Source organism: Equus caballus, chromosome 12, assembly GCF_041296265.1.
Source record: "Equus caballus isolate H_3958 breed thoroughbred chromosome 12, TB-T2T, whole genome shotgun sequence".
Lineage (NCBI taxonomy): Eukaryota > Metazoa > Chordata > Mammalia > Perissodactyla > Equidae > Equus > Equus caballus.
The window spans coordinates 40,161,094-40,188,556 of record NC_091695.1 but is presented as its reverse complement, the minus strand read 5'-3'; the positions used below and the strand labels follow the sequence as shown (position 1 = coordinate 40,188,556).

The 27,463-nt window shown below is 42.6% G+C and overlaps 1 protein-coding gene across 1 annotated transcript; it reads left to right on the top strand.

The window, feature by feature from the left end:
* Positions 1 to 784: 784 nt before the first annotated feature.
* On the top strand, positions 785 to 26,866 carry LOC100147356 (solute carrier family 22 member 6-like). The gene is given in 11 exon segments (XM_070229175.1): positions 785 to 913; positions 1,201 to 1,576; positions 5,338 to 5,443; positions 7,311 to 7,465; positions 8,646 to 8,814; positions 9,175 to 9,298; positions 9,454 to 9,569; positions 13,327 to 13,541; positions 13,692 to 13,800; positions 26,288 to 26,491; positions 26,803 to 26,866. Coding segments are annotated over 11 exon segments (1,767 nt in total).
* The last annotated feature ends 597 nt before the right edge of the window (positions 26,867 to 27,463 follow it).

Below are 27,463 nucleotides of genomic sequence, written 5' to 3'. Positions count from 1 at the left end.
AAACTGGAAACAATGCAAATGTTCATCAATAGGTGAATGGATAAACAAATTGTGGCATATACACATAACAGAATACTACCCAGCAATAAAAAAGAATGAACTGTTGGTACACTGCAACCTGGATGAATCTCAAAAACATTTGGTTGAGCCAAAGAAGACAAACACAAAAGAGTATACACTGTATGATATTCACTTGAAATTCTAGAAGAGACAAATCTATGACCTATGGCTAGGTGGAGATTGACTTGAATACGGTGCCAAGAAATTTGGGGGGAAGATGGAAATGCTCTATATAGGGGTTATATGGGTGTATAAATTTGTCAAAACTTGTCAAAATGTGCTCCCCAAAATTTATGCATTTTATTGTGTATGCTAAACCCCAATAAAGTTTATCTAAAAAAAAAAAAGCTTGAAGATGTTTAACCAGCTAATGGGATAGACTATGGTGGACATTTCCTTGATTTTAGCTGTTACAATTCTGAGAAGGAGGAAAATTAGATGTGGATTGTAGAGGATATTATAATGAGGAAAGAGACTGATGATATAAGACCCTGACAAGGGTTTATTCTTTGCGTGAAGGTTGAACTGTGGCCTGGACCTTGCCTAGGGCTGAAGGCCCAGGCTCTGGGATTCACACAAGGGCAATGCTCACCAGTTAGGGGATGCTGAGACCCATAGCACAGTAGCACTGCTGTGTGGGGTCTTCAGAGTCTTTCCCCAACTCCATCTGGCTCAGCATGGCATTGAGAAAAGGGAGGTCAGCTCAGGTCGTGCTCACACCAACATGGACCTCCCTGCTCACCCTCTGTACTTTACATTCTTCTCCGAGGAGAGAGACACCTGTTTCAGCCTGTTGGGGAGACTCAGACTTCCAGAAGCTAGGGCATCGTGCATATCCCTCCTTCGAGGGAAGGTAGTTTCCTCCACCTGATCCAGCTTTGCCTGCCCTTAGGTCCCCTTGAACAAACCATTGACCTGAAGAGTCTTAATAATTGAATGTCCTATTCTCAAGTCACAGTTTAAATTGTCACCTGTAAAGAAGTTATAAAAACTGCTGATCATTAGGAGGCTAGGGCTACTGCAGATTCAGGAGCTGATTTGCTGAGGAGACAAAGGGAAGTCCCTCTCCTCCCCTTGCAGTGAAAGACAGGAAATAGTTTGTGGGAGTGGGAGGCCTCAGCTCCAGCTGCACCTGCAAAGTCCTGCCCCACGGCCTTCAATGACCTCCTGCAGCAGGTAGGGGCCATAGGCTGCTTCTAGAAGATCCAGTCCACTCTGCTGATCCTCCCCCTGTTCCTGACAAGTTTGCACAGTATTCTGCAGAACTTCACTGCCACCATCCCCACCCACCACTGCCGCCCACCTGCCGATGGCAACCTCAGCAAAGACAGGGAGTTGGAGGCGTGGCTGCCCCGGGACAAGCAGGGGCAGCCTGAGTCCTGCCTCCACTTTACCTTCCTGCAAAGGGGACCTCCCTTTCCCAATGGCACAGAGGCCAATGGCACTGGGGCCACGGAGCCCTGCACCAATGGCTGCATCTATAACAACAGCACCTTCCCTTCCAACACTGTAACTGAGATAAGGATACCCAGGCCCCCATCCCCCTTCCAACCCATGCTTCCCCAACTTATCATCCCACACACAGACACAGACAGAGTGACACTGACCTGTGTTTGTCTGAATATGGGAAGACTCTGGAGCTATGAAGAGCTTTGTCCAAAATGCAGGTAAGAGAGCAGTGGCTGGAGTTGGGGACTTTCTGGTAAAGGAGGTCAGGCAACTCCTTGAAGAAAGCTGCTCTCTGCCCTTCTGCCCCCACCAGAGAGAGACGCTGCTATGGGAGCTTAATATTCTACTTTGGTTTCTTTTGGGGGTTGGACAATTTCACAAGGTAGGAAGGTGGGGAGGTCGTACCGAAGAAGGAAGAAAGAAGGTGTGCAGGTGGTGGAGGGCAAAGCAGGTATTCCTGAGCAGGGGATTCTGGGCTCAGAGTCCTAGAGACAAAAACAGTTTCCTGCCTTCATCTAGAAATAGCTCTCAGCAGCTGGGGCCAGGAGATGGAGAGCAGCCAAGGAACTGAGATGGGAAAGAGAAAAGGGTTATGGGGTGTCCTTTCATCTCTAGCAATTTAAAGCTCCTCCTCCCAAACACGCACATCCCCAATTGTAGAGTCACCCTGGTCTGCTAAGTGGTTCATCCAGCTGAATTCTGCACTTTGTAGCTGTCACATTGATCATGCTTTTAACACCTGTTCTAATCAATGGTCTTTCGGTTGCAAGGAAGAGAAGCTCTCTTAAATCAGCTCACAGGAAAAGGGGGTATTACTGCAAGGACCCCGAGATTTCAGGGAATCCAGGGACAGGAAACAAAGTGTGTCCAGGCCTCATGGAAACTGGAACCAGGAATTGGAGCACCAGGAGCATCTCTATACACTTACTCTCTTCTTCTTTCCTTCTCAACACATTTCACCTGTGAGCTCATCTTGCAAGATGACCACCAGTCCCAGCTATGATCCTTTACCTCTCAGATTTAGGGTCCACCACCAACCAGAATATTTCTGTGTATCTTAATTCAAATTCTTAGAAAAGTCTCTAATTGACTCAGTGCAACACACTGATGAGCCCCCACCCCCACCCTGCAACTGGCTCAAGTGTCCATACTTCATCTAATCATCATGCCATGGGACAATATGGTGGGATTCTGTGGCACACTGCCCATTAGTCAGGGCTGTGCAGAGAAGATGCCCTAAGAAAGGCCTGTAGTCAGGCATGGTCCCCAAACTTGCCTGATGCAGCATCTGTCTGAAACTGATAAAAGTTAAGCCATACTCCTAGTAGACAGACCCAAGACCCAGAAGCAGAAGGTGGCTAAGTATGGCTAGTCCTCCTTCCTCTGAGGCATGCAAGCATCATATGCCACTCCTTCCATGCACAGCTGAGTGGACTTTCTTCATTATTTGCAAGCCTCAACCCAAGTTCTGAGATATCCTCATCCACCCATCTTAACTTGTATGTTATCAGTCCTTCCAATTCCGCTTCCGCATTTCCCTCCTTAAAACTCTACACTCTGCTCTCCAAGGTGGACAATACTCTAGGAACTATCACCCTAGCTGTTGCCCTTCTGTTCAAAACAGCAGGCAGTTTGATCCAAAAGCTCAGATTTCTGGCCATCTAGAGCAAAGAATCTGGATAAGTTGGGGCAGCCCAGTGGTGCAGCGGTTAAGTTTGCACATTCCGCTTCTCAGTGGCCCAGGGTTCGCCAGTTCAGATCCCAGGTGCAGACATGGCACCGCTTGGCAAAAGCCATGCTGTGGTAGTCATCCCACGGATAAAGTAGAGGAAGATGGGCACGGATGTTAGCTCAGGGCCAGGCTTCCTCAGCAAAAAGAGGAGGACTGGCAGTAGTTAGCTCAGGGCTAATCTTCCTCAAAAAAAAAAAAAAAGAAAGAAAGAATCTGGGTAAGTGAACACCTTGGATTTTCTTCTAAAAGGAGACTTCTAGTAATCTCATCATTTTTGGTTTCAGTGACTGACAAGACCAGATGCCCAGTTCTCCCATTCCCTGAGATGTATGGAGATGCCAAGTATAATCCAATCCTTATCTAATAGGCACTGTAGATGGGACCATCATCCACCACCTCACCTGGGCATAGGTACTAAAAGGCCTACATGCATCTCCACAGTGAGATTCCATTCACATATTTCCAATAAAGTACTGATAAAATCAATTCCCAGTCTGACACAGCCCCGTAATCTTTTTCAAATAAAAGCTATATCAGACAACACATAGAATTACAGAATCGCAATTATTTGAATAAAACAGCAATAAAGTCCATTGCTCTTTGGAGAAAGTGTTCAAATGCCAACATCTCAAATTCACATCATATGGTGTTTGAAAGTTCTCCAGTAGTAATTATATTCACAAATAAGGATTTCTCTCCAACCAAATCAAGATTATCAAGTAACTACACTTGTAGATGAATTCATTTGGATATGTATTAACACATCTTAGGGGACATTCCTTAACCATCCTGGTCAGTCCAGATCCTTTTCTTTTATTCTGTTAACAAAACAATGCCCATTTAAAAATTCACTCAAGGGGTCAGCTCCATGGCCGAGTGGTTAAATTCGCGTGCTCCACTGTGGCAGCCCAGGGTTTCACCGGTTCGAATCCTGGATGTGGACATGGCACCACTCATCAAGCCATGCTGAGGTGGCATCCCACATGCCACAACTAGAAGGACTCACAACTAAGAATATACAACTATGTACCAGGGGGCTTTGGGGGAGAAAAAAGAAAAAAAAATTAAAAATTCACTCAAAAGTAGACAAAATTAGCTCTTAATGGTAAAGGAAATGTCACATCTATTTATCATTTTTGCTTAATTTTAATGGCACATCCATCCGCGGTATGATTTTTCTGCAGCCTAGAGAGGCAGTACTTTCAAAATGAGAATTTTTTTCTTATAATCATTAAAAAGAGCAACAAAATTTAATAGTTTAAACTATTAAATTGTGTTGAGGTATCTAATTGCTGTTTATTTTAGGCTTGCAAATAAACACAACCCTCTCAAATTTGTTTATGGAAAGTGAATGGAAGGATGCAAGGGTATTTGACAGAACCCAAGATCAAGAACTTGAACCCAGCCTTATAAGGGACTGGGATCAAGTAATTGGAAACTGAGGCAGATGGACTCTCCATCTCTTCTTTGGTGCTGACTGAGCTCTCACTCTGACTTCTCTTTGACTAGATTACTTCATTCTTATCCCCCTGGCCCTCTTCCTCTTCCATCTTTCTCTCTCTCTCTCTGTCTCTTTCTCTGTCTGTCTCTCTCTCTCTCTCTGTCTCTCTGTCTCTCTCTTTCTCTCTCTCTCTCTCTCTCTCTCTCCTCTCATTATTTCTCAACTCCACTTCTATATTCCAAATTTTGTCCTCCAACCCCAATTTTAGGTGTCCTTACAAATCTTCTTTCTGAGTCACATTTCCAAATTCATAAAAAAAAGAATCTGATTAGCCCAGTCCAGCTCTAGAGTCAGGTTTTTTCAGCTGTGGCCAAGGAGGAGCAGGTTCAGGAGTCCTGAAGAAGGATGAGGGGTTAGTGCTCAGAGAAAGAGGAGTAGTCTTAGCAGACACCCCAAAAGGCATCTTTTACACGTTTTGAAATAACTTGAATCATTCTCACCAGGATAAGATGATGAGAAAGATTTGTTGGAGGGGGAGGAGGCACCCCTTATGTGTTGGTCCTAATCCAAGACCCTCAGCCCCACCAGGAGAGAGGGAATGGAGCTTCCCTGGGACCAACCCAGCTCCCCTTGACCCCAGCTCTTCTTTCCTCACAGTGGGACCTCGTGTGCACACACAAGACCTTGCCCCAGCCGAGTCAATCCATTTTCATGGCAAGGACACTGGTTGGATCCTTGATGTTCGGGACCTTGGCAGACAGGTCAGTGATGGACATAGCTGGATCAAAGAGCAAAGTCATGGGCCCTCTAGGCTGGACATAGAGGGGAGACTGGCATCCCTGAGAATCTGGGAAGGGACACATGATTGATTCATCCAAGCCTGATCATATCTGGAAAGTCTGCAGGAATCTTGCAACAGTCCATCAGCACTTTCCATGCCTCACTTCATTTCCATTACTCCTCATAATACCCTTGTGAAGCCAGCATGAGTGGTACTATTATCTACATTTTACCAATGAGGAAACTGAGGTTCAGAAACGTTAAATAACTTGTCCAAACTGTCTAGAAGGAACCAAAGAAAATTATTAGTTGTTAAAATTCTGAGGAGTGGAATTGGAAAGAAGAGGAGAACTTTTCACTTTTTGTTACTATGTTGTTTGAACTTTTATGATAATTCATTACTTTTATAATTGTAAAAATTTAATGTTTACTTTTTTAAAAATATACAGTCACACAGCTAATAAGTGGCAAAAGCAAGACAGGAATCCATGTTTCCTGACATCCTGAAGAAGTCGCTTTCCGCTACTTCCGCCTTGTATGTGACACATGAGTGTCACAGGAACAAACATAGACCTAAGAATCAGTAAGAGCTAGGAATAAGTCTCAGATATACCACTAACTGTATGTCCATGGAAAAGTTAAACAACCTCTCTTAGACTTGGTTTTTCCATCTATAAAATGGGAGTGGTAAGGGTTGTGGTAAGGGTTAAATTAGTACCTGGAACTCAATGTTGGTTACCCTAATCTTGACTATCTTCCAGGCCAAAGACCATAAAAAGATTATCATTTGGGTAATAGGGTGGATAATGAGGGGATAATTTTCTAAAGAACAAAATTTGCAAATATTAGAAATGTCATGGCAGATCAAAGTTACACAAAATCAGCTTTATTATTCATAAAATATAAGCCACAGTCACATCCACTTTGCAAAAGCATAAACTTTGCAAAGATTCTCCAAAAAATAAACCACATAAACCATAGATACAGCTCATAGATACAGAGATCATGGATACAGAGAAGAGATAGGTGGCTGCAAGAGGCAGTGGAGGAGGGTGGGTGAAATGAGTGAAGAGAGTCAAAAGGTACATTCTTCCAGTTATAAAATAAATAAGTCATAGGGATGTAATGTACAGCATGGTGACTACAGTCAATAACACTGTATTGCATATTTGAAAGCTGCTAAGAGAGTGGATCTTAAAAGTTCTCATCACACACATGAAAAGTTTTTGTAACTATGTACAGCGACAGATTTTAAGTAGACTTACCGTGGTGATAATTTCCCAATGTATACAAATATCAAATAATTATGTTGTATACTTGAAACTAGCATAATGTTATATGCCAATTATATCTCAGAAAGAAAAAATCACAAAAAGCCATCTCCTAGGAAAGGTCTAAAGGGAGTCACCATCAACCAACAGTCAAAGAATCAACCAGATCCCAGAGCAGCAATTCCCAAACCTTGGGAGCTTGTTAAGAATCAGGATTCCAGCTTACCTTCCAGACATTCAACAGGCCTTGAGTGGGGCTCAGGCATCAGAGCTGTTTTCAGGACACCCCTATGATTCTGATGAGAGGGTTTGGGCCGCTCCCCTGAGGTGAGCTGGGATGTGTCAGGACCCTGGACAGCAGCAACCCAACGATCCTCCCAAAACCAGGGCCCCCAAATGCCAGCCTTCACCTTATTATTCCCCACCTCCCGTCTCAGCACCTAAACTCATGGTCACATGTGGGCAGCCTCACAGCATCTGTTAGATTGCCAGGGCACCAAGGGTGAGACAGCCTGGCATACAGGGCAGAGGAGGAAGCAATGTGCTCCCCAGACCCAAGTTTCTCCTCCTTCCACAGGCTGGGCCGCCAGAAGGTGCTGATCTGGACCTACCTGCAGTTAGCAGTGTCAGGGACTTGCACTGCCTTTACACCCAACTTCTCAGCCTACTGCATTTGCCGTTTCCTCTCGGGCATGGCTACATCTCCCATCAACAGCAACTCGGTGACACTGAGTGAGAGGAAATTGGGAGGGCTGAGCTCATGGGAACTCCTGAATCACAGTTCAGTGGACAAGGGGACCTGAAAAATTCAGACCTCAGCTCCTTCCCTGAATCCAAAGCTGAATCCACCTGTCCCAGCCTATCCTTGCCTATCAAGGCCTCTCACAGAGTAGGCAGTGCCCGGGGCAGAAGGAAATTAAGATCGTGGCCTCTTTGGTGGCTCTGATCATTTGGGGCTGGAACTCATCCCAGATACTTAGGGATCACTGAAAGGATGAACTCGTTAAAGACTTGAGATTGGAGTGGGGTTGCTTAGAGAGGCCAATCAAACTGTGAGCCTTTAACTGAATATTCATTTATTCAACACGATTTCAAAAGGCACTTCGTTTGTTGTATCAGACCCTGCTCTGGGGATACAGAAGTGAACAAGGACACTACCCATGACCTCAACAAGTTGACAGTCTAGCGGAGGAGACTGCCAAGCAGTAAAAAATTGGTGTGATAAAGGCTGGGAAGGGGGCTATCTCAGGTGATGAAGGAGCTCAGAAGTGTGGTGTTCAATCAGGACCTAGCAAGCCAGGAAACCTCCCCAGAAGAGGTGACATCTAAGCTCAGAACTGAGTGAAAAGTGAGGCAGAAAGAGAGAAGGAGTAAGGTTTGGGGGCAGAGTTCTAGACAAAAGAATAGAATATACAAGACTCAGAAGCCAGGGTGTGACCCATTGGAGGAAATGAAAGTGGTGCAGGATGGCGTGAGGGCAGGGCTCATTCATCTCTATTTCCCAGGCCAAGCAAAATGCATGGCATGGAGTTGCCAATCTTAAATGTTTGTTGAATTAAAAGGAGTTGAAGGAAATGCAGAGGGTATGGCAGTAGGCAGGTCAAAAGAGGTTTGGGGGAAGTGAGGAAATACAAGTGTTGAGATTGAGGACTTGAATATGAGCATGCCTGGGAATTCAGAGCCTTCCATCCCATCCCTTGCTCTACACACACACTGAACCAAGCCAGGGTTCAAATCACCCTTGTCTTACCCTCTGAGAGGCCTAGAGGTACAGAGTAGGACTGAACCCAAGAGAGGAGCTCTTCTGCTCTGATGTGAGGATCCTTGTCCATCTGGAACTGACTACCACCCTCCACATACACACATACTCACACAGCCCTGACTTTGACCTGAGCTCTACTCTTCTCTTCAGGTCTGGAGTGGCTGCCCATCCATGCCCGGCCATGTCTGGGCCTCCTAGTCAGACTTGTCCCCAGCCGGAGCCAGTTCTTTGTAGCTGGAATGGCTTATGCCATGCCCCAATGGCGCCACCTGCAGCTGTTGGTATCCTTGCCCTTCTTTGTTTTCTTCATCTACTCCAGGTGTGTGGAGCCTGAAGGTAGGGTGGAGGGATCACAATAAGTCACAGGTGGGCAAAGCATCTCCTGGAACAGCCCCTACCTCCCTCCTAGTATCAAAGCAGGTCAAAGCAAAAAGAACCCATGCCCAGTTTGATAGGTGGGGAATATCATGGCCCAGAGAGGGGCAGGACTTGTCCCAGATATCTCAAGAAGACAGTGGCAATCCTTGGAAAGGAAACCAGGGCTCCTAACTACCAGCCCATAATTCTTTCCATCCCTCCAAGGTGCCTTTCTGCTTTGGTCTGTGCGCTTATCAGGCAGCCATAACTCTCTCTGTCAACCCAGGCTGAAGTCATACCCTCCCTTACCCTCCACCCACAGATTCTTAATTGAGTCTGCCCTCTGGTACTCCTCCTTGGGAAGACTGGACCTCACCCTGAAGGCATTTTGGAGAGTGGCCCAGATCAATGGGAAGCAGGAGGAGGGTGCCAAGCTGAGTATAGGGGTGAGAACCCTGGGACCTTGTGCCATACACCAGCAGGGCTCTGGCTGCCACCATCCTCACCCTAGAACCCAAGACATCTGGTGCTTCCCAGGTCATGCAATACAGGGAGGGAACCCTAGGGGAACTTAGGCCCTGAATCCCATCTATCCAAGCAGCTGCTCCAGACGAGTCCGCAGAAGGACCTGACCATGGGCCAAGCCCAGCCCTCGATGTTGCAGCTGCTGCGCTCTCCTGCTGTTCGCCGCCTCTTCCTCTGCCTCTTACCACCATGGCAGGTCCATCCCCACTCAGGCAGGAGTCAGACAAACTGATGAACGGATAAGCAGACTGAGAAAACAGGGCAAGCTTGAAAGCTAAGAGGCTGGAGGAGGCCCTACAGCAAGTGGAAAAGGACACAGGTGCTCTGGAGGCTCAGAGACTTCCTCACCTCTCTAGGGAAAGCCAAGCTGTCCTTCAGACTACAGAGTTCTTCCCTTCCCTCCCAAGGGCTCTGAGTTCATCCAAGTGGCCTCACTGATCTCGGGGAAAAAAAGAAGCAGCCACCCCCAAGAAGCTCTGAGCTTCTGGCCCTAAGAACTCTGTGTCATAGACCCTCACATTTTCCTGAAGATGTCTGTAATCTTCTTCTACTGCTGGGTAACAAATTACCACAAATTTAGCTGCACACATTTCTCATCTCACAGTTTCTCTGGGTCAGGAATCCAAACACAGCTTAGCTGAGTCCTCTGCTTATGGTCTTGCAAGGCTGAAACCAAGGTACCAGATGGGTTCTGTTCTCATCTGGAGGCTTGACTAGGGAAGGATTCATTTCTAAGCTCTCTGAGGTTGCTGCCTGAATTCGTTTCCCCGCAGTTGTAGGACCAACAGCCCCAGCTTCTTGCTGGCTGTCAGTTGGAGGTTGTCCTCTGCTTCTAGAGACTGCTCTAGCTAGGTCTGCTAGCAGGGGCACCCTAGAATCTGTCTACCGCAATGTCTTCCTGAATAATGTGCCTTGTGTCCCTGGCAACAGGGTCATTTGTGGCCGATAAAGGTACGTCCATGGTCTCACTTGATTTGCCTATTTTCCATTACAGCTCTGATTATAGGTAATCCATGTTTAAAAGTTATCCTTGGCAATAGGGATAAGAAGACAAAAAAATTTTAATGATTTTCTAGTCCTATATTCCAGAAATAACCACCATTAACATACTGGTACTTGTCTGTCCAGACTTTTTACTGTTTTCACACATAAGAAATACACTAATCTATATTACATGTAGTTACAAAAATGCAACCATACTTTTCCTATAGTTCGAGAAGACTTTGTCCTTAATATTTCATGAACATCTTTCCATAGCAATAAATGTAGACCTGCACAGTTGACCCTGTTTTCTCACTGATTCACCCCACTTCAAGTGGGATCCATTCTCTTTGGCTGTGGCAAGGGCCTGGGAGAGTAATGAAGGCAGCAGGTTGCCACAGTGACTAACAACTCAAGCTGATTCCCGAAAGCCATCAGGAAAACGAGGCTCCAACTCTTTTCAGTCCAGGTTGTCTCCATGCAATGGTACTAAGAGATGGAAGAGGTGGGGCAATTCACAGGCATATGGTTTATTTGTGCTCCCATGAGAGCAGCAGAAATAACAGGCTGACTCTAACCATTCTGGGGCACACAGGTTAAGTATATTTCTTTTATCCACCACTCAAGCCCTCTACCATATTATTTTATTCCAATCCTCCACACAAACACCTCCAAAACTCCATCTCTTTCTCATCTCTTTTCTCTTCCCTTCTGGAAACACACATGCGCATACGTTAAAAAGAATTGTCTCTTCCTCTTTATCATTTACACGTCTCCAAGCATCTGCTCGCCAGGTTTTTGTCACTGTTTTTGACAGAGATCATTAGGTTTATCCAATTATATTGACTGAATGTCTTCCCTTTCTAACCAGAAAATATCACACACAAAATATTGCCAAACATGCAAGAATCTCTTATGAACATTTACCATACCTATTACCTTTCCTGGTAGTTTCTCCCTATGTTATTATAATAAATTTTCCCCCTCCTCCAATAAGAACTCCACTTTTTTTTTTTTTTTTAAAGATTTTATTTTTTCCTTTTTCTCCCCAAAGCCCCCCGGTACATAGTTGTGTATTCTTCGTTGTGGGTTCCTCTAGTTGTGGCATGTGGGACGCTGCCTCAGCGTGGTCTGACGAGCAGTGCCATGTCCGCGCCCAGGATTCGAACTGACGAAACACTGGGCCGCCTGCAGCGGAGCGCGCGAACGTAACCACTCGGCCACGGGGTCAGCCCCAATAAGAACTCCACTTTTAAAGACTACATAGTATTCCATAATTTCATAATTTATCTTACCAGTATCCGTGGTGGACATATAGTTTCTTTTCAGCTCTTCCCAATTATAAATAAGGCTGTCATAAGTATCCATATGCATGCATCCCCATGCATCCGTCTGATATTCCTTGGGATAAACCTTAAAAGTGTGATTACTGGGCCAAAATTATGAAAATATGCATGATTTTACACAAATATTGCCAATTTATTCTCCAGTAAAGTAATATTTTACAAAAGTGTATAAGATACCTTCATTAACACTGAGTACTATTGCTCTGAGAAGAAGAAAATAGTATCTTGTTGTTTTAATTCACATTTATTTGATTCTGGAGGAAGTTTAACATTTTTTTCAAATGATTTCGATCTGTTTATAATTTCTTTTTTTAAAAATTTCCTATCCTTACCCTTTGCCCATTTTTTCCTTTTTATTGACTTGTAAGAACTTTCTTTCCATTAAAGATACTAAACTATTACCACAATATGATCAATATTTTTTGCACTTCAAAATCTTTTAAATTGACCACTTTTTAAACATAAAGACCTTTTATTGCTTTATATAATCATACTTATCCATTTTGTTAAATTCAGCTTCTGTGTTTCAGGTAACATTAGAAATGTAACCCCCTCTTAAGTATAAATCTATTCACCTAGATTTCCTTCAAGCATGTTCACATTTGTTTGGGCTTATATATTTTATCATAATTCATCTGAAATTTAGTTGAACATAAGGTAGGAAGTAGGATTCTATTTTTTTTCCTAGATTAGTTAATTGTCCCAAACCCATTTAATGAATAGTCTAACTTTTCATGGTTGGTGTGAAACACCACCCCTATCACTTACCGTTTCTGGACTATTCAGTCTTATTGACTTGTCTGTCTATTCTGATGCTAATACTATTCTGTTTAATTCTCAATTATAGTGTGGTTCATATAAAATTGTCTTCTGCGGACAGCTTCTCACTGTGCCCTTCACCAACCTTGAGGCAGAACACAGCATTTCATCTCTTAAAAGCAAAGCTTCTCCACAAAGTATCACCAAACATTGTCGATTTTATGAAGACTCCACGGGGAGATGGAAGAGATCCCTATGTCACACACCACACAGCCAAAAACTTAATAGGCATTTCTGTTCTCCTTCAAATCCATCCTTGGCTAACAGCCATTGACTCGCCCTCTCTCTCCTGACTCTTCCTCCACATAACCTCTAAAATCTACTCAAAATTCATCTCTAGCTACAAAAATGCTTACATCACTCAGCAAAGGAAAACTCCTGCCATTAAATGAATCCTTCCTTCTTAGAATTCATCAATGGTTACTTGAGCATCCGTAGGGGGACGGGTCTCTCACACACACCTCTCCAGTGCAATCAACTCTACAAATCATACACCTATCAAAAGCAAGTGTCTTAGGGCAGGGAATCGGGAGAAGGGAAAGGGGACCTATTGCAGAGTAAAAAACATTATTTTCTCCTAAGTAATTATAAAATGTGGTCTAACATCTGATAGATAATATTCTGTCTTTTAGAATGAAGGGAAGATTTTCTTATCTGCACCTGAAATATTAAAAACCCCACTCACAGGTCTGATATAAGGCCTAAAGGAAAGAACAGATGTGAGAGCAGTTTGCCAGCTGCAATCACTATATAGATGTGGCTTGGCTGTTACCCAAAGTGTCTCCCATCTGCTCTTGCCCCAGGTTTGCAAACTACTTCAGCATCTTTGGCTTGGTCATGAGTCTGCAAAGTTTTGGGATAAACATCTACCTGCTCCAGGGGCTCTTTGCAGTTGTGGACCTCCCATTTTATTTCCTGGGCTTTTGGGCCGTGAAATCACTGGGCCGCAAGCCTACCCAAATGGCCTCCTTGCTGCTGTCAGGGATCTTTATTCTGGCCTATGCCATGATACCCCTGGGTGAGTATGTGCCCCATTCCTGCTCCTGTCCTCGACCTTTCACAGACCCAGCCCCAAATCTGGTCCAAACCAGCTACCTGTAAGGAGAGAAGACTCAAGGCTCCTCCAAACTTTTCCCAGTACCCTCTCATCGCCTTCATTTCCTTCCAGACCAGTCATTCCTCCGCACCACAATGGCCGTGTTAGGAAAAGGCTGCATCACTGGCTCCATAAACTGCTTGTCTATATACACAAGTGAACTATACCCCACAGTAATGCGGTGAGTGGGATGTGTGGGAGGAGACCTAAGATAAGACAATCAGGCCCTAGACCCAGAAAGTTTCCAATCAGAAAGGGCACAGAGGTCAGTCACTTATTTTTTAAGGCAAGAAAGGAGGACGAAAACATATAGAAATTAGGACAAATAAAAGACAGAAAGTAAGATGGTATCAATAACTCCAAATATGTCAGTTGCCACAATAAATGTAGATGGATTAAACATATAAGTTAAAAGGCAAAGATATTCCAAGTTGATTTTTTTTAATCTAGTTCATGTAGTTTACAAGAAATTCATCTAAAACATTAGCACATGAAAATGGTAAATGTAGAGAAATGGAAAAATATATACCAGGCAAATATTAACCAGAAGAAAGTTAGGTAGATATACCAATAGGAGTCAAAATATACTTTAAGACCAAAAAAAGTACAATGGTTAATAATACAGCTCTGGTACATAAAGTAACCTTTCCAAATGCTCGGTTATCTTACCTGTAAAACACAGATAATAATAATAATAGTAGTAGTAGTAGTAGAAATAAATTCAATAGAAGTTAAAGATATAAAAGAGCGGCTCAACAAAACAAAAAGTTGATCTTTGAAAACATCAATGAAATGGACAAATCTCTGCTAATGATAATCAAAAAAATAAAGGACAGAAGACATGAACAAATGCTAGGAATAAAAAAGAAACTGAACTACACATCTAGAGTCATTACAAAGATGCAAAAGAAATCTATGAACAAATCCATGCTGATAAATTTAAACTGTAGGTGAAATTGACAAATGCCTTAAAAAGATAATATAGGAAAACTAATTAGAATAAATGAAAAGTCTGAATAGTAAACTTTAAAATTTTACCTCAAAGAAGACACCAGGCCCAGATAATAATACAGGTGAATTCCACAGACTTTTAAGGAACAAATCTTCAAAAATTGTCCCCCTAAAAAGAGAAAAATGATCATCTCAAATTCATCCTATGAAGACAGTTGATACTGAAACCAAGGGAGGAGAGTTGTGAAAGAAAGATTATTGGCCAATATCACTCATAAACAGATACAAAAACCCCAAATAAAATGTTATAAAAATGAATCCAGTGATGTATAAAAAAGATAATACATTATGACCAAATAAAGTTAATCTCAGGAAAGCAAGGGTAGTTTAACCTTAAAAATATATTAATATCACCACAGTAATAGATTATCACCCCAATAAAAGCAGAAAAATCTTTAATGAAAAATAATATCCATTGGAAATAATCTTAGCAAAATAGTAATAAAAGGAAGTTAACCTTACATAGAACATCTACCAAAAATCCACAGCAAATATTATTCTTAATGGCGAACCATTAGAAGCATTCTCTTCAAACTTAGGAACAAGACCAATGCCCCTGCTGTCTCTTTCTTGATTCAACATTATCCTGGAGTGTGGTCCGTGCCTAAGATAAGACTAACAAATAACAGAATTAGGATCGAAAAGGAAAAGTCAAAAGTGTCACTATTTACAGAGGATATAATTGCCTATATACAAATCTAAAATTATTAGAAATAGTAAAGTTTGGCAAGGTGGCTGGATACAAGGTCAATAAATAAAAAATTATATTCTCTACTCTGGTAATAATTGAGAAGTTTAATTTTTTTCATTCCCATATCAAGAAAGTTTTTAAATTATATTGAAAAGTATTAAAGAAAACTTGAAAATGTTTAAAACTTAAGTAAATGTACTATGTACATGGATAGGAAATCTCATAATACGCCAATTCATAATTGACATAAGAGGATATAAAAATGTCAATGATTCCAATACTAATTTCTAAATTCAATGTAATTCTGATCAAAATCCCAATGGATATTTTCAAGAAACTGGCAAGCAAATTCTAAAATGTATATAAAAGTGCTATGGCCAAGAAAAACTAAGATGCTTGTCTAAAAAGAACAAGGAGATGGGCCAGCCCCATGGCCTAGTGGTTAAGTTTGGTGCACTCAGCTTCTCAGGCCTGGGTCTGGTTTCTGGGCACAGACCTGCACCACTCATCAGCAGCCATGCTGTGGCAGTGACTCACATACAAAACAGAGGAAGATTGGCACAGATGTCAGCTCAGGGCAAATCTTCCTCAGCAAAAAATAAACAAAAAATAAAAAGAACAAGGTGGAAGGATTTGCCCTACCAGAAATCAAGATATATTATAAAGTCTTATTATTAAATTGTAGTAATTAAGGCAGCAGATGATGGAGCAGGGGGAAACAAATTGGCGAGCTGAAAAGAACAGCAAGCCCAAAAACAGACCCACACAAAGGAGAAACTTGGAGAGGAACCACTGCAGATAATTGGCTAAAACATGGACTGACCAGTAAACAATACAAGGACATCTACTTGCCCAAATGGGAAATAAATAAAATGCAATCCATATTTCAACCTTAACAAAAATAATTTCTGCTGAAGAGGGAAGGATTTATTAAGACATAAGGGCTAATCAAAAAAGGAATACTGATAAATTTTTCCACTCTGAGTTTTTAAAAATTCTGGCCATTTCACCATAAATAAGGTGAAAAGAGTAAAACAAAATATATTAAAATGCAAGGATTAGTATCAAGTATTTGAAAGAACTTCTGGAAATTGATTAGGAAAAGGAGTTCTATTTCCAACAAAATAACACCATACAAGTATAAAATATTTTTAAGTATCCTTCAAAACACCAAAGAGCTGGGGTGATAGTAAGGAAAAAGTAGGCCAACCATATAAGGGAAATCAGGAACCCAGAGAGGTAATCAGAGAACTGAACATCAAGGCCAACACTGTCTATCGTGGGAAAAGTTATGTGCCTTCTCTTTGACCTCAGAATCAACTGTTTAGCACAGTACTGGGAGTTCTGGCCAACACTGCTCTACTAGGAAAGAAAAAGAAATAAGAAATTGAAAGGAGAAAAGTTTAAAATGTCATTCTTTATAAAGAATGTGATCATCTACCCAGATAAGCCAGTAAAATCAATAAACAATTAAAACTAATAAGGATGCCAGATAGAAAACCAAATTACTAAAATATTAATAGCAATAATCGAGAAGCAATAATCTATAAAACAATCTAGAAAATCTTTGAAAATTAAGATACCATTTAGAATAACACCAACAGCTAGTTATTACTAGAGAATTAACAAAGGACACCCAAGACTTCCATGGCGAAAATTTTTGAAACTTTTTAAGATCATAAAGATTATCTTAGTAAAGAGAAAGACATTCCACACTCTTGCTTAGAATGCCACAATATTATAAAGATGTCCAACCTCCCCAAGTTAATTTATAGAAACTCCATGCAACCTAATCAGAATTTCAGTTAGATTATTTTTTAGGAACTCCAAAAAGTTACTCTAAAATTTATGTGGAAAAATAAAGGACCACAATTGCTAAGTCAGTTTTGAAATGGAGAAGCAAAGAGGAGAAACTCACTTTACCATCTACTAAGACATACAACAAAACTATAGTATGTGTACGGCTTTCTTGGTGCAAGAAGAGACAAAGAGACTTGAAGGGAGGGTTTGGAGATAGATAGATAGATAGGGATAGAGATGCCATATATACATATGGCAACTATATCAATCTGATTCTATCGAGAAGAATTTCTACTTATTGAAGGACACACTGAACAATTTTTTTTTCCTGAGGAAGATTTACCCTGAGCTAACATCTGCTGCCAATCTTCCTGTTTTCTTTTTTTTTTTAAGATTGGCACCTAAGCTAACATCTGTTGCCAATCTTCTTCTTCTTCTTCTTCTTCTTCTTCGTCTTCTTCTTCTTCTCCTTCTTCTTCTCCTTCTCCACCTCCTCCTCCTCCTCCTCCTCCTCCTTTTTCTTCTTCTTCTTTTCCTCCCCAAAGCCCCCCCAGTACATAGTTGTATATTCTACTTGTAGGTCCTTCTGATTCTGCTGTGTGGGACACCGCCTCAGCATGGCTTGATGAGCAGTACTATGTCCATGCCCAGGATCCCAACCAGTGAAGTCCTGGTGCAAACTTAACCACTAAGCCACAGGGTTGTCCCCCTTCCTGTTTTTCTATGTGAGCCACCACCACAGCACAGCCACTGACAGATGAGTGGTATAGGTCCATGCCTGAAAACCAAACCCAGGCCGCCAAAGCTGAGCACACGAAACTTAACCACTAGGTCACCAGGGCTAGCCCTGGGCAATTTTAAAAGACAGACGACAGATTGGGAGGAGGTATTTGCAATATTTAACAGTGACAAGTTCTAACATTAAGAATATACGTGAAACTCGTACAAGTCAGTGAGAAAAAGAAGGAACTCTAGTAGAAACATGGGCAAAGAAAATGAACAGGCATTTTACAGATAGGGAAACCCAAAAGGTTAGCAACCACATGAAGAATGAGATCATCACTTTGCCCTCATTAAACTGGCAACCTTAAAAAAGCTGGATAATGCAAAGTTTTGGTGGCCACAGGAGAATACAGGATCCCACATGGCCCACATGCACTGCTGGTGGGAATGAAAGTTGGTGACGCCATTCTGGAGAGCAACTGGCAGCATACACACACACATACACAAACACACACACACACACAGTGTGACCCAGCAATTCCCTTCCTGGGCCTGTATCTCAGAGAACTTCTCATAAAGGCCCCTATGGATTCATAGACAAGGACATTCACTGCAGTGTGGTTTGAGGTCATGGGTGGTGGTGGTGGCAATCTAGATGTTTAGGTGTACTATGGAGAGATGCACACAGTGGAATACTATGCAGCAGCAGGTAAACACACCAGCGTGGAAATATCTTCAAAACAGAGTGCTGAACAAAATGAGAAACAGAATGAGATCTATAACCTATTCCATTTAGGTAAATGAAAATATTTGCACACAAAACAATACGTACTTTACAAGAACGTATACAAATAAAAGAGCGCACATCAAACACGAGAGAATTGTTGACTTTGGCAGAAAGGGGATTAGGAGTGGTAATGGTGACAAAGAGTAATAAATAATTAAGGAAGGAAAATAAGGAAGCATTACAAGGGCAAATGATTCTAGAGGGTCATGAACTGGAGATTATGATTAACTCGACCATCTGCACCTGAGGTCAAAAATAATGTAGAGAAAGAGAGTGACTGAGTAGCTACTTTAGATAAGATGATCATGGTAATCAAGTAGGTCTCCTGGTAAAGATCAAAGATAAACAATAAGCCTGGAGGCCTTAATGAGGCAAGGGAGGGCAGGCACAAGATAAGAACTGAGGTAGGCAGGGACCAAACACATAGGGATTCATGAGGAGGTCAGATTGTATTCTAGTACCACAAGACATCACTGGATGGTTTTAAGCAGAGCATGAAATGATCTGAGTTATTGTTTTAAAAGAACATTTTGGCTTCCTCTTGGAGAACAGGCTGGGGATAGAGTGCCAGGGCCAAGAGTAGAAATGGGAAGACTAGTGAGGGGGCTACTGCAACCAGACCAGCAAGAGATGAAAATGGCTTGGTCTGAACCACTGGGCGGTGGTCATGGAGATGGAGAAAAGGGGACTGACTTTGAATGGGTTTTTTGAGGAAGAGCCATCCAAATTCATATCTTGGATGTGGGGAAACAAGGGAATACGAGGTATCAAGGGTAAGTACTAGATGCTTGAGGCTGAGCCACTGGGTCGTTAGAAGTGCCATATGCCAGGATGTGGATTTCTATGGGAGGAGCAGACTTGGAGGTAGCAAGGAAGATTTTCTCAACCACATAAAATTTGAGGGGGCTTTTAAACATTCAAATGAAGATGCTGAGAGAGAAGAGAGCCAAGATGGCGCCATGAGTAGTCCTCTTTGTCTCTCGCCCTTCGAGTCTACAATTATTTGGACACTTATCACTTGACAAAGGATATCCAGACAGCATCTCAGGATGTCTGAGACACCCACGCGACTATACATCGGAAGGCGGATGGACTTTCCTCCGGGAGGATGTGGAAATAGGTGAAAACTCTCCGACCCCGATGGGCAGCCTAGTACCCGCAAGCGGCTTTCTTCCAATGGACGCCCCCAGAGGATCCACACACATCTAGGGCAGGAGCGAGAACACAACAGAGGAGCGACGGTGGAAACAGGTGACCAGAACCCTACCTAAACCCCCCGCAATTACTCCTAAACGCAGAGGGAAACTTTGGAGTTGCACACCTGAGCCCGCGGGGAGAGTCTCTCCCCGCCATTGGCGGGGAGACCCAGCCTGGTGCTCGGGGCGCCCGGAGGGTCCCAGAGAGAGACACGGAGGGCACGGAGGTCTCCCAGCTGCCGTTGCCCGCCCCGTGGGACTAGGGATTGCCGGAGATCTCGGAGAGGACCGGGGCGGGGGAACTTTCAAAGGCCGGTTCGGCGACCCGGAGGGGAAGCGCCGGAGCTCCGCCAGGCAGCAGACAAAACTCTCTGTCTGCCATTAGCAGAGGGGCCACGCCCAGCATTCAGGGCTCCCGGCAGAGGCCCGCAGAGAAGGCCAGAGGGCGGGGCGACCCCCAGCTGCCGTTGCCCACCCCGTGAGGCTAGGGATTGCCGGAGATCTCGGAGAGGACTGGGGCTGGAGAGAGTTCCAGAGACCCAGCTTAGTAGCCTAGGGGGAAACCCTACAGGCTCACAGCAGCCTTAGGGAAAGCCTCTGCACAGCACCAGTAGAAGGCACCCAGCCGCCAGCCACAAGGCTGGAAGACCCCAGGGCAAAAGCAGCATAGCTAGGTGTACTAACCACAGACTGTAGAAGATGCCAATAGCTCTCCTGCGACCCATAGAGGACAAGTGAGATTTGGTGGGTGCCGACAGCAACGGAGCGACAAATATAAGTGATCCCACCCCTGGCCGCTGGAAAAGCCCATAACACCGTTGCAGACCCCAAGGAGGGAGCACATCTAGGTGGGCAACAACAGTAGGCACCTGCAGCCTGAAGCCCCCCTGTGATGGCCCCCACGGCAGAGGAGGGAATCCAAAGGGCCACTGTGGCTACGAAGAGGGGCCCAGGCCCAGTTAGCAACTACGGACAGGGTTCCTGGTTGGTGAAGTATAAACAGCTGCTCCCCCCACCGCAGCAGCTGAAACAAGTGAAAGGAGCAACTAAACTCTATCTCCAAGCGGAGGCACAAATCAACATCATCAAGCAATATGAAAAAATACATTAAATTTCCAGAACAGAAAGAAAGTAACAAATACACAGAAAACAATCCCAAAGAAAATGAGATATATAACCTAAATGATGATGACTTCAAAACAGCCATCATTAGGATTCTCAATGAGTTAAGAGAGAATTCTGACCGACAACTCAACGAGTTCAGGAGCTATGTCACAAAAGAGTTTGATACGATAAAGAAGAACCAAACAGAAATATTGGAAATGAAGAACACAATAGAGGAGATTAAGAAAAATCTAGATGCTCTGAACAGTTGGGCCGATAATATGGAGGAAAGAATTAGCAATTTGGAAGATGGCAATATAGAATTGTTGCAGGCAGAGGAGGAGAGAGAAGCAAGACTTAAAAGAAATGAAGAAACTCTCCGAGAATTATCAGACACAATTAGGAGATGCAACGTAAGGATTATAGGTATACCAGAGGGAGAAGAGAAGGAGAAAGGGGCAGAAAACCTATTCAAAGAAATAATGGCTGAGAACTTCCCAAATCTGGTGAGGGAGATGGATCTTCAGGTGACAGAAGCCAATAGATCTCCAAACTTTATCAATGCAAGAAGACCAACTCCACGGCATATAGTAGTGAAGCTAGCAAAAGTCAACGACAAGGAGAAAATATTAAGGACAGCCAGGCAAAAGAAACTAACCTACAAAGGAACCCCCATCAGGCTATCAGCAGATTTCTCAGCAGAAACTTTACAGGCTAGAAGAGAGTGGAATGATATATTCAAAAATCTGAAGGACAAAAATCTACAGCCGAGAATTCTCTACCCAGCGAAAATATCCTTCAAATACGATGGAGAAATAAAAACTTTCCCAGATAAACAAAAATTAAGGGAGTTCATTGCCACAAAACCTCCTCTTCAGGAAATCCTCAGGAAAACCCTCATTTCTGAAAAATCCAAAAAAGGAAAGGGGCTACAAAACCAAGAGCAGAGGACATAAGTAGAAGGACAACAACAGAGAGTAGCAGCTCTACATCAGAACAGATTAAACCATGGGACGAGAAACAAAGGAAACTGAAGAAAACCGGAAAACAAGACACAAAATGGTAGTGGTAGGCCCCCACGTCTCAATAATCACTCTAAATGTAAATGGATTGAACTCCCCAATCAAAAGACACAGAGTGGCAGGATGGATCAAAGAACAAGATCCAACAATATGCTGCCTCCAGGAAACACACCTCAGCCCCAAAGACAAACACAGACTCAGAGTGAAGGGATGGAGAACAATACTCCAAGCTAATAATGAACAAAAGAAAGCAGGCGTCGCTATACTAATATCAGACAAGGTAGATTTCAAAACAAAACAGATAAAGAAAGATAAAGAGGGACAGTATATAATGATAAAAGGGACTCTCCACCAAGAAGACACAACACTTATAAATATATACGCACCCAACACAGGAGCACCAAAATTTGTAAAGCAACTCTTAATAGAACTAAAAGAAGACATCAACAACAATACAATAATAGTAGGGGACCTCAACACACCATTAACACCAATGGACAGAACATCCAGACAGAAAATCAACAAGGAAATAATAGAATTAAATGAAAAATTAGACCAGATGGACTTAATAGATATATATAGAACACTTCATCCAAAAACAGCAGGTTACACATTCTTCTCAAGTGCACATGGAACATTCTCAAGGATTGACCATATTTTGGGAACCAAAGCAAACATCAATAAATACAAGAGAGTTGAAATAATATCAAGCATCTTTTCTGATCATAACGCTATTAAACTAGAAATCAACTACAAGAAAAAAGCAGAGAAAGGTGCAAAAATGTGGAGACTAAACAACACGCTTCTCAACAAACAATGGATCATTGAAGAAATTAAAGAAGAAATCAAATATTATCTGGAGACAAATGAAAATGAGAACACAACATACCAAATCATTTGGGATGCAGCAAAAGCAGTCCTAAGAGGGAAATTCATCGCAATACAGGCTCACCTCACTAAACAAGAAAAAGCTCACGTAAGCAACCTCAAACGACACCTAACAGAACTAGAAAAAGAAGAACAAACAAAGCCCAGAGTCAGTAGAAGGAGGGAAATAATAAAAATAAGAGCAGAAATAAACGATATTGAAACAAAAAAGACAATAGAAAGGATCAATGAAACAAAGAGTTGGTTCTTCGAAAGAATTAACAAAATTGACAAACCCCTAGCCAGACTCACCAAGAAAAGAAGAGAGAAATCGCAAATTAATAAAATCAGGAATGACAGAGGAGAAATCACAACAGATACCAATGAAATACAAGAGATCATAAGAGAATACTATGAAAAACTATATGCCAACAAATTGAACAACCTGGAAGAAATGGACAAATTCCTAGACTCCTACAATCTCCCCAAACTGAATCAGGAAGAAATGGAGAATCTGAATAGACCAATCACAAGTAAGGAAATAGAAACGGTAATCAAAAACCTCCCCAAAAACAAGAGTCCAGGACCAGACGGCTTCTCTGGAGAATTCTACCAAACATTCAAAGAAGACTTAATACCTATTCTCCTCAAACTGTTCCAGAAAATTGAGAAAGATGGAGAACTCCCTAACACATTCTATGAAGCCAACATCACTCTGATCCCCAAACCTGACAAGGACAACACAAAGAAGGAGAACTACAGGCCGATATCACTGATGAACATAGATGCAAAAATCCTCAACAAAATTTTGGCAAACCGATTACAGCAATACATCAAAAAGATTATACACCATGATCAAGTGGGATTTATACCAGGGACACAGGGATGGTTCAACATCCGCAAGTCAATCAACGTGATACACTACATCAACAAAATGAAAAACAAAAACCACATGATCATCTCAATAGATGCAGAGAAAGCATTCGACAAGATCCAACACCCATTTATGATAAAAACCCTCAGTAAAATGGGTATAGAAGGAAAGTACCTCAACATAATAAAGGCCATATATGATAGACCCACAGCCAACATCATACTCAATGGACAAAAGCTGAAAGCCATCCCTCTGAGGACAGGAACAAGACAAGGGTGCCCACTTTCACCACTCCTATTCAACATAGTACTGGAGGTGCTGGCCAGAGCAATTCGGCAGGAAAAAGAAATAAAAGGAATCCAAATAGGTAACGAAGAAGTAAAACTCTCGTTGTTTGCAGACGACATGATCTTATACATAGAAAACCCCAAAGAATCCACAGAAAAACTATTAGAAATAATCAACAACTACAGCAAAGTAGCAGGGGATAAATTTAACATGCATAAATCAGTAGCATTTCTATACACTAACAATAAACTAACAGAAAAAGAACTCAAGAACTCTATCCCATTCACAATCGCAACGAAAAGAATAAAATACCTTGGGATAAACTTAACCAAGGAAGTGAAGGATCTATACAATGAAAACTACAAGACTTTCTTGAAAGAAATAGGTGATGACATAACGAGATGGAAAAACATTCCTTGTACATGGATTGGAAGAATAAACATAGTTAAAATGTCCATACTACCTAAAGCAATATACAGATTCAATGCTATCCCAATCAGAATCCCAAGAACATTCTTCACAGAAATTGAACAAACAATCCTAAAATTCATATGGGGGAACAAAAGACCGCGAATTGCTAAAGCAATCCTGAGCAAGAAAAACAAAGCCGGCGGAATCACAATCCCCGATTTCAAAACATACTACAAAGCTACAGTGATCAAAACAGCATGGTACTGGTACAAAAACAGGTCCACAGATCAATGGAACAGAATTGAAAGCCCAGAGATAAAACCACACATCTATGGACAGCTAATCTTCGACAAAGGAGCAGAGGGCCTACAATGGAGAAAAGAAAGTCTCTTCAACAAATGGTGCTGGGAAAACTGGACAGCCACATGCAAAAGATTGAAAATTGACCATTCTTTTTCACCACACACCAAAATAAACTCAAAATGGATCAAAGACCTAAAGATTAGGCCTGAGACAATAAGTCTTTTGGAAGAGAATATAGGCAGTACACTCTTTGACATCAGTTTCAAAAGAATCTTTTCGGACACTGTAACTCCTCAGTTGAGGGAAACAATAGAAAGAATAAACAAATGGGACTTCATCAGACTAAAGAGCTTCTTCAAGGCAAGGAAAAACAGAATTGAAACAAAAAAACAGCTCACTAATTGGGAAAAAATATTTACAAGCCACTTATCCGACAAAGGGTTAATCTCCATAATATACAAAGAACTCACACTGCTTAACAACAAAAAAACAAACAACCCGATCAAAAAATGGGCAGAGGACATGAACAGACATTTCTCAAAAGAAGATATGAATATGGCCAATAGACACATGAAAAGATGTTCATCATCGCTAATCATCAGGGAAATGCAAATCAAAACTACACTAAGATATCACCTTACCCCCGTTAGATTGGCAAAAACATCCAAAACCAAGAACGACAAATGTTGGAGAGGTTGTGGAGAAAGAGGAACCCTCATACACTGTTGGTGGGAATGCAAACTGGTACAGCCACTATGGAAAACAGTATGGAGATTTCTCAAAAAGTTAAAAATAGAAATACCCTATGACCCAGCCATCCCATTACTGGGTATCTATCCTAAGAACCTGATAACAGATATCTCAAGAGTCCGTTGCACCCCTATGTTCATCGCAGCATTATTTACAATAGCCAAGACGTGGAACCAGCCTACATGCCCAGAAACTGATGACTGGATAAAGAAGATGTGGTATATATACACAATGGAATACTACTCAGCCATAAAAAAAGACGAAATTGGCCCATTCACAACAACGTGGATGGACCTCGAGGGCATTATGTTAAGCGAAATAAGTCAGTCAGAGAAAGACGATCTCTATATGACTCCACTCATAGGTGGAAATTAGTATATTGAGAAGGAGATCTGATCGGTGGTTACCAGGGAAAAGGGGGGGTGGGGGGAGGGTACGAAGGGGGAAGTGGTGTACCCACAACATGACTAACAAAAATGTACAACTGAAATCTCACAAGCTTGTAATCTATCATAACATTAATAAAAAATATATATAAATAAAAAAAAAGAAAAAAAAAGAAAAAATGAAGATGCTGAGTAGGAAGTTGGATATGTAGTATGGAGCTCGGGGGATATAGGTTGCTGGGGACTTGTTCACAGTCACAGAGCAGGCTCAAACTGGGACTGGAACCCAGGCTTCCTGGTTCCAAAGCCATTTGCTTCCCACTTTCCTTTTAGCCAAGGTAAGTGCAAGCATTTGTCCCTTTAGGGAGTGTCAAAAGAGGAAGCACTGGTGGCAGGCAGAGTTAGGGCACCCACAAGCCCCACTGGCCTCACCAAAGTGCTCCTCCTCCCTACAGGTAAAGAGGTCAAAGCATGTCAGGAACATTGGCCAACACAGGCAGCATCGTGAGCCCACTGGTGGGCATGACCACTGAGCTCCACCCCTCCCTGCCTTTCTTCTTCTATGGAGCGGTCCCTATGACTGTCTGCCCCATCATTGTCCTCCTGCCAGAGACTATAGGACAGCCACTGCCCAACACAGTGCTAGACCTGGAAAGAAGGTGGGCTGCACCCTCCCTTATCCTCCCCACCCTCAGAGTTATAAGGAGCTCACAGCTCCTTGATCCAGCCCCGTTTGACAAAACAGGCCAGACCCAAGAGATAGCAGGGACCTATCAAGGGCCATTCAGCTGAACTCTGGTGGAGCTGAGGCCAGAATCCCTGTTCTCACAGGAGCCCCTGGAATTCTCCCTGGGTCTCTCGGCTCTTGGAAACAGTGGATGGTTTGGACATAAGCTGAGACGGCTGAACACAGACACCTATAAAGGATCCCCTCCCTCTACTCCTGAACCTGCTTCTCTTTCCCCTGTAGGTGGAAAGAGAAATTGGGGCAGAAGCAGCAGGAGCAGCAGATGGTCCCACTCCAGGCTTCCTGAGGACTGAGAAGGGGCAGAGAGTGAAGGAAAGGAGCCCCTGCATCTCCGGGACATCCACACCAAGAAGAGGAATGGGAGATGGCAGCCAGGGGAGGACAGGAGGGACCTCTCCTTGGCCTACAGTTTCAAGAAACACTTCCCCAGGGCCCCCACGCCTAGCCAGACCCACTCAAGACTGTTTCATTAAAAGTAACTATGCACAGCTTCTCTCCTTGTTCCCCTCTGGCCCAAACAGAGTGGCCACTCCACATCAACCAACGCTCAGTTCAAAAACTCACACAGTGATTGTGCACGTAGAAAATCCAACGGAGTCTGCACAAACACTACTACCATCGAAACGTGAGTTTAGCAAGGCTGCAGGTTACAAGACCAATATTTTTAAAAGAATTGCATAGAAATAAACAACCGGAATTCACAATTAGCTAAAACAACTGTATTACCAATAAACAACTGGAAATTGAAATTTAAAAAACTACACCACTTATAGTAGCATCAAAAATTTCAAATATATGGAGACAACAAAAAGATCGGTGGTTGCCAGAGGTTTGGAGGGAGCAAGGAGGGATGAATAAGTGGAACAAAGAGGAAGTTTAGGGC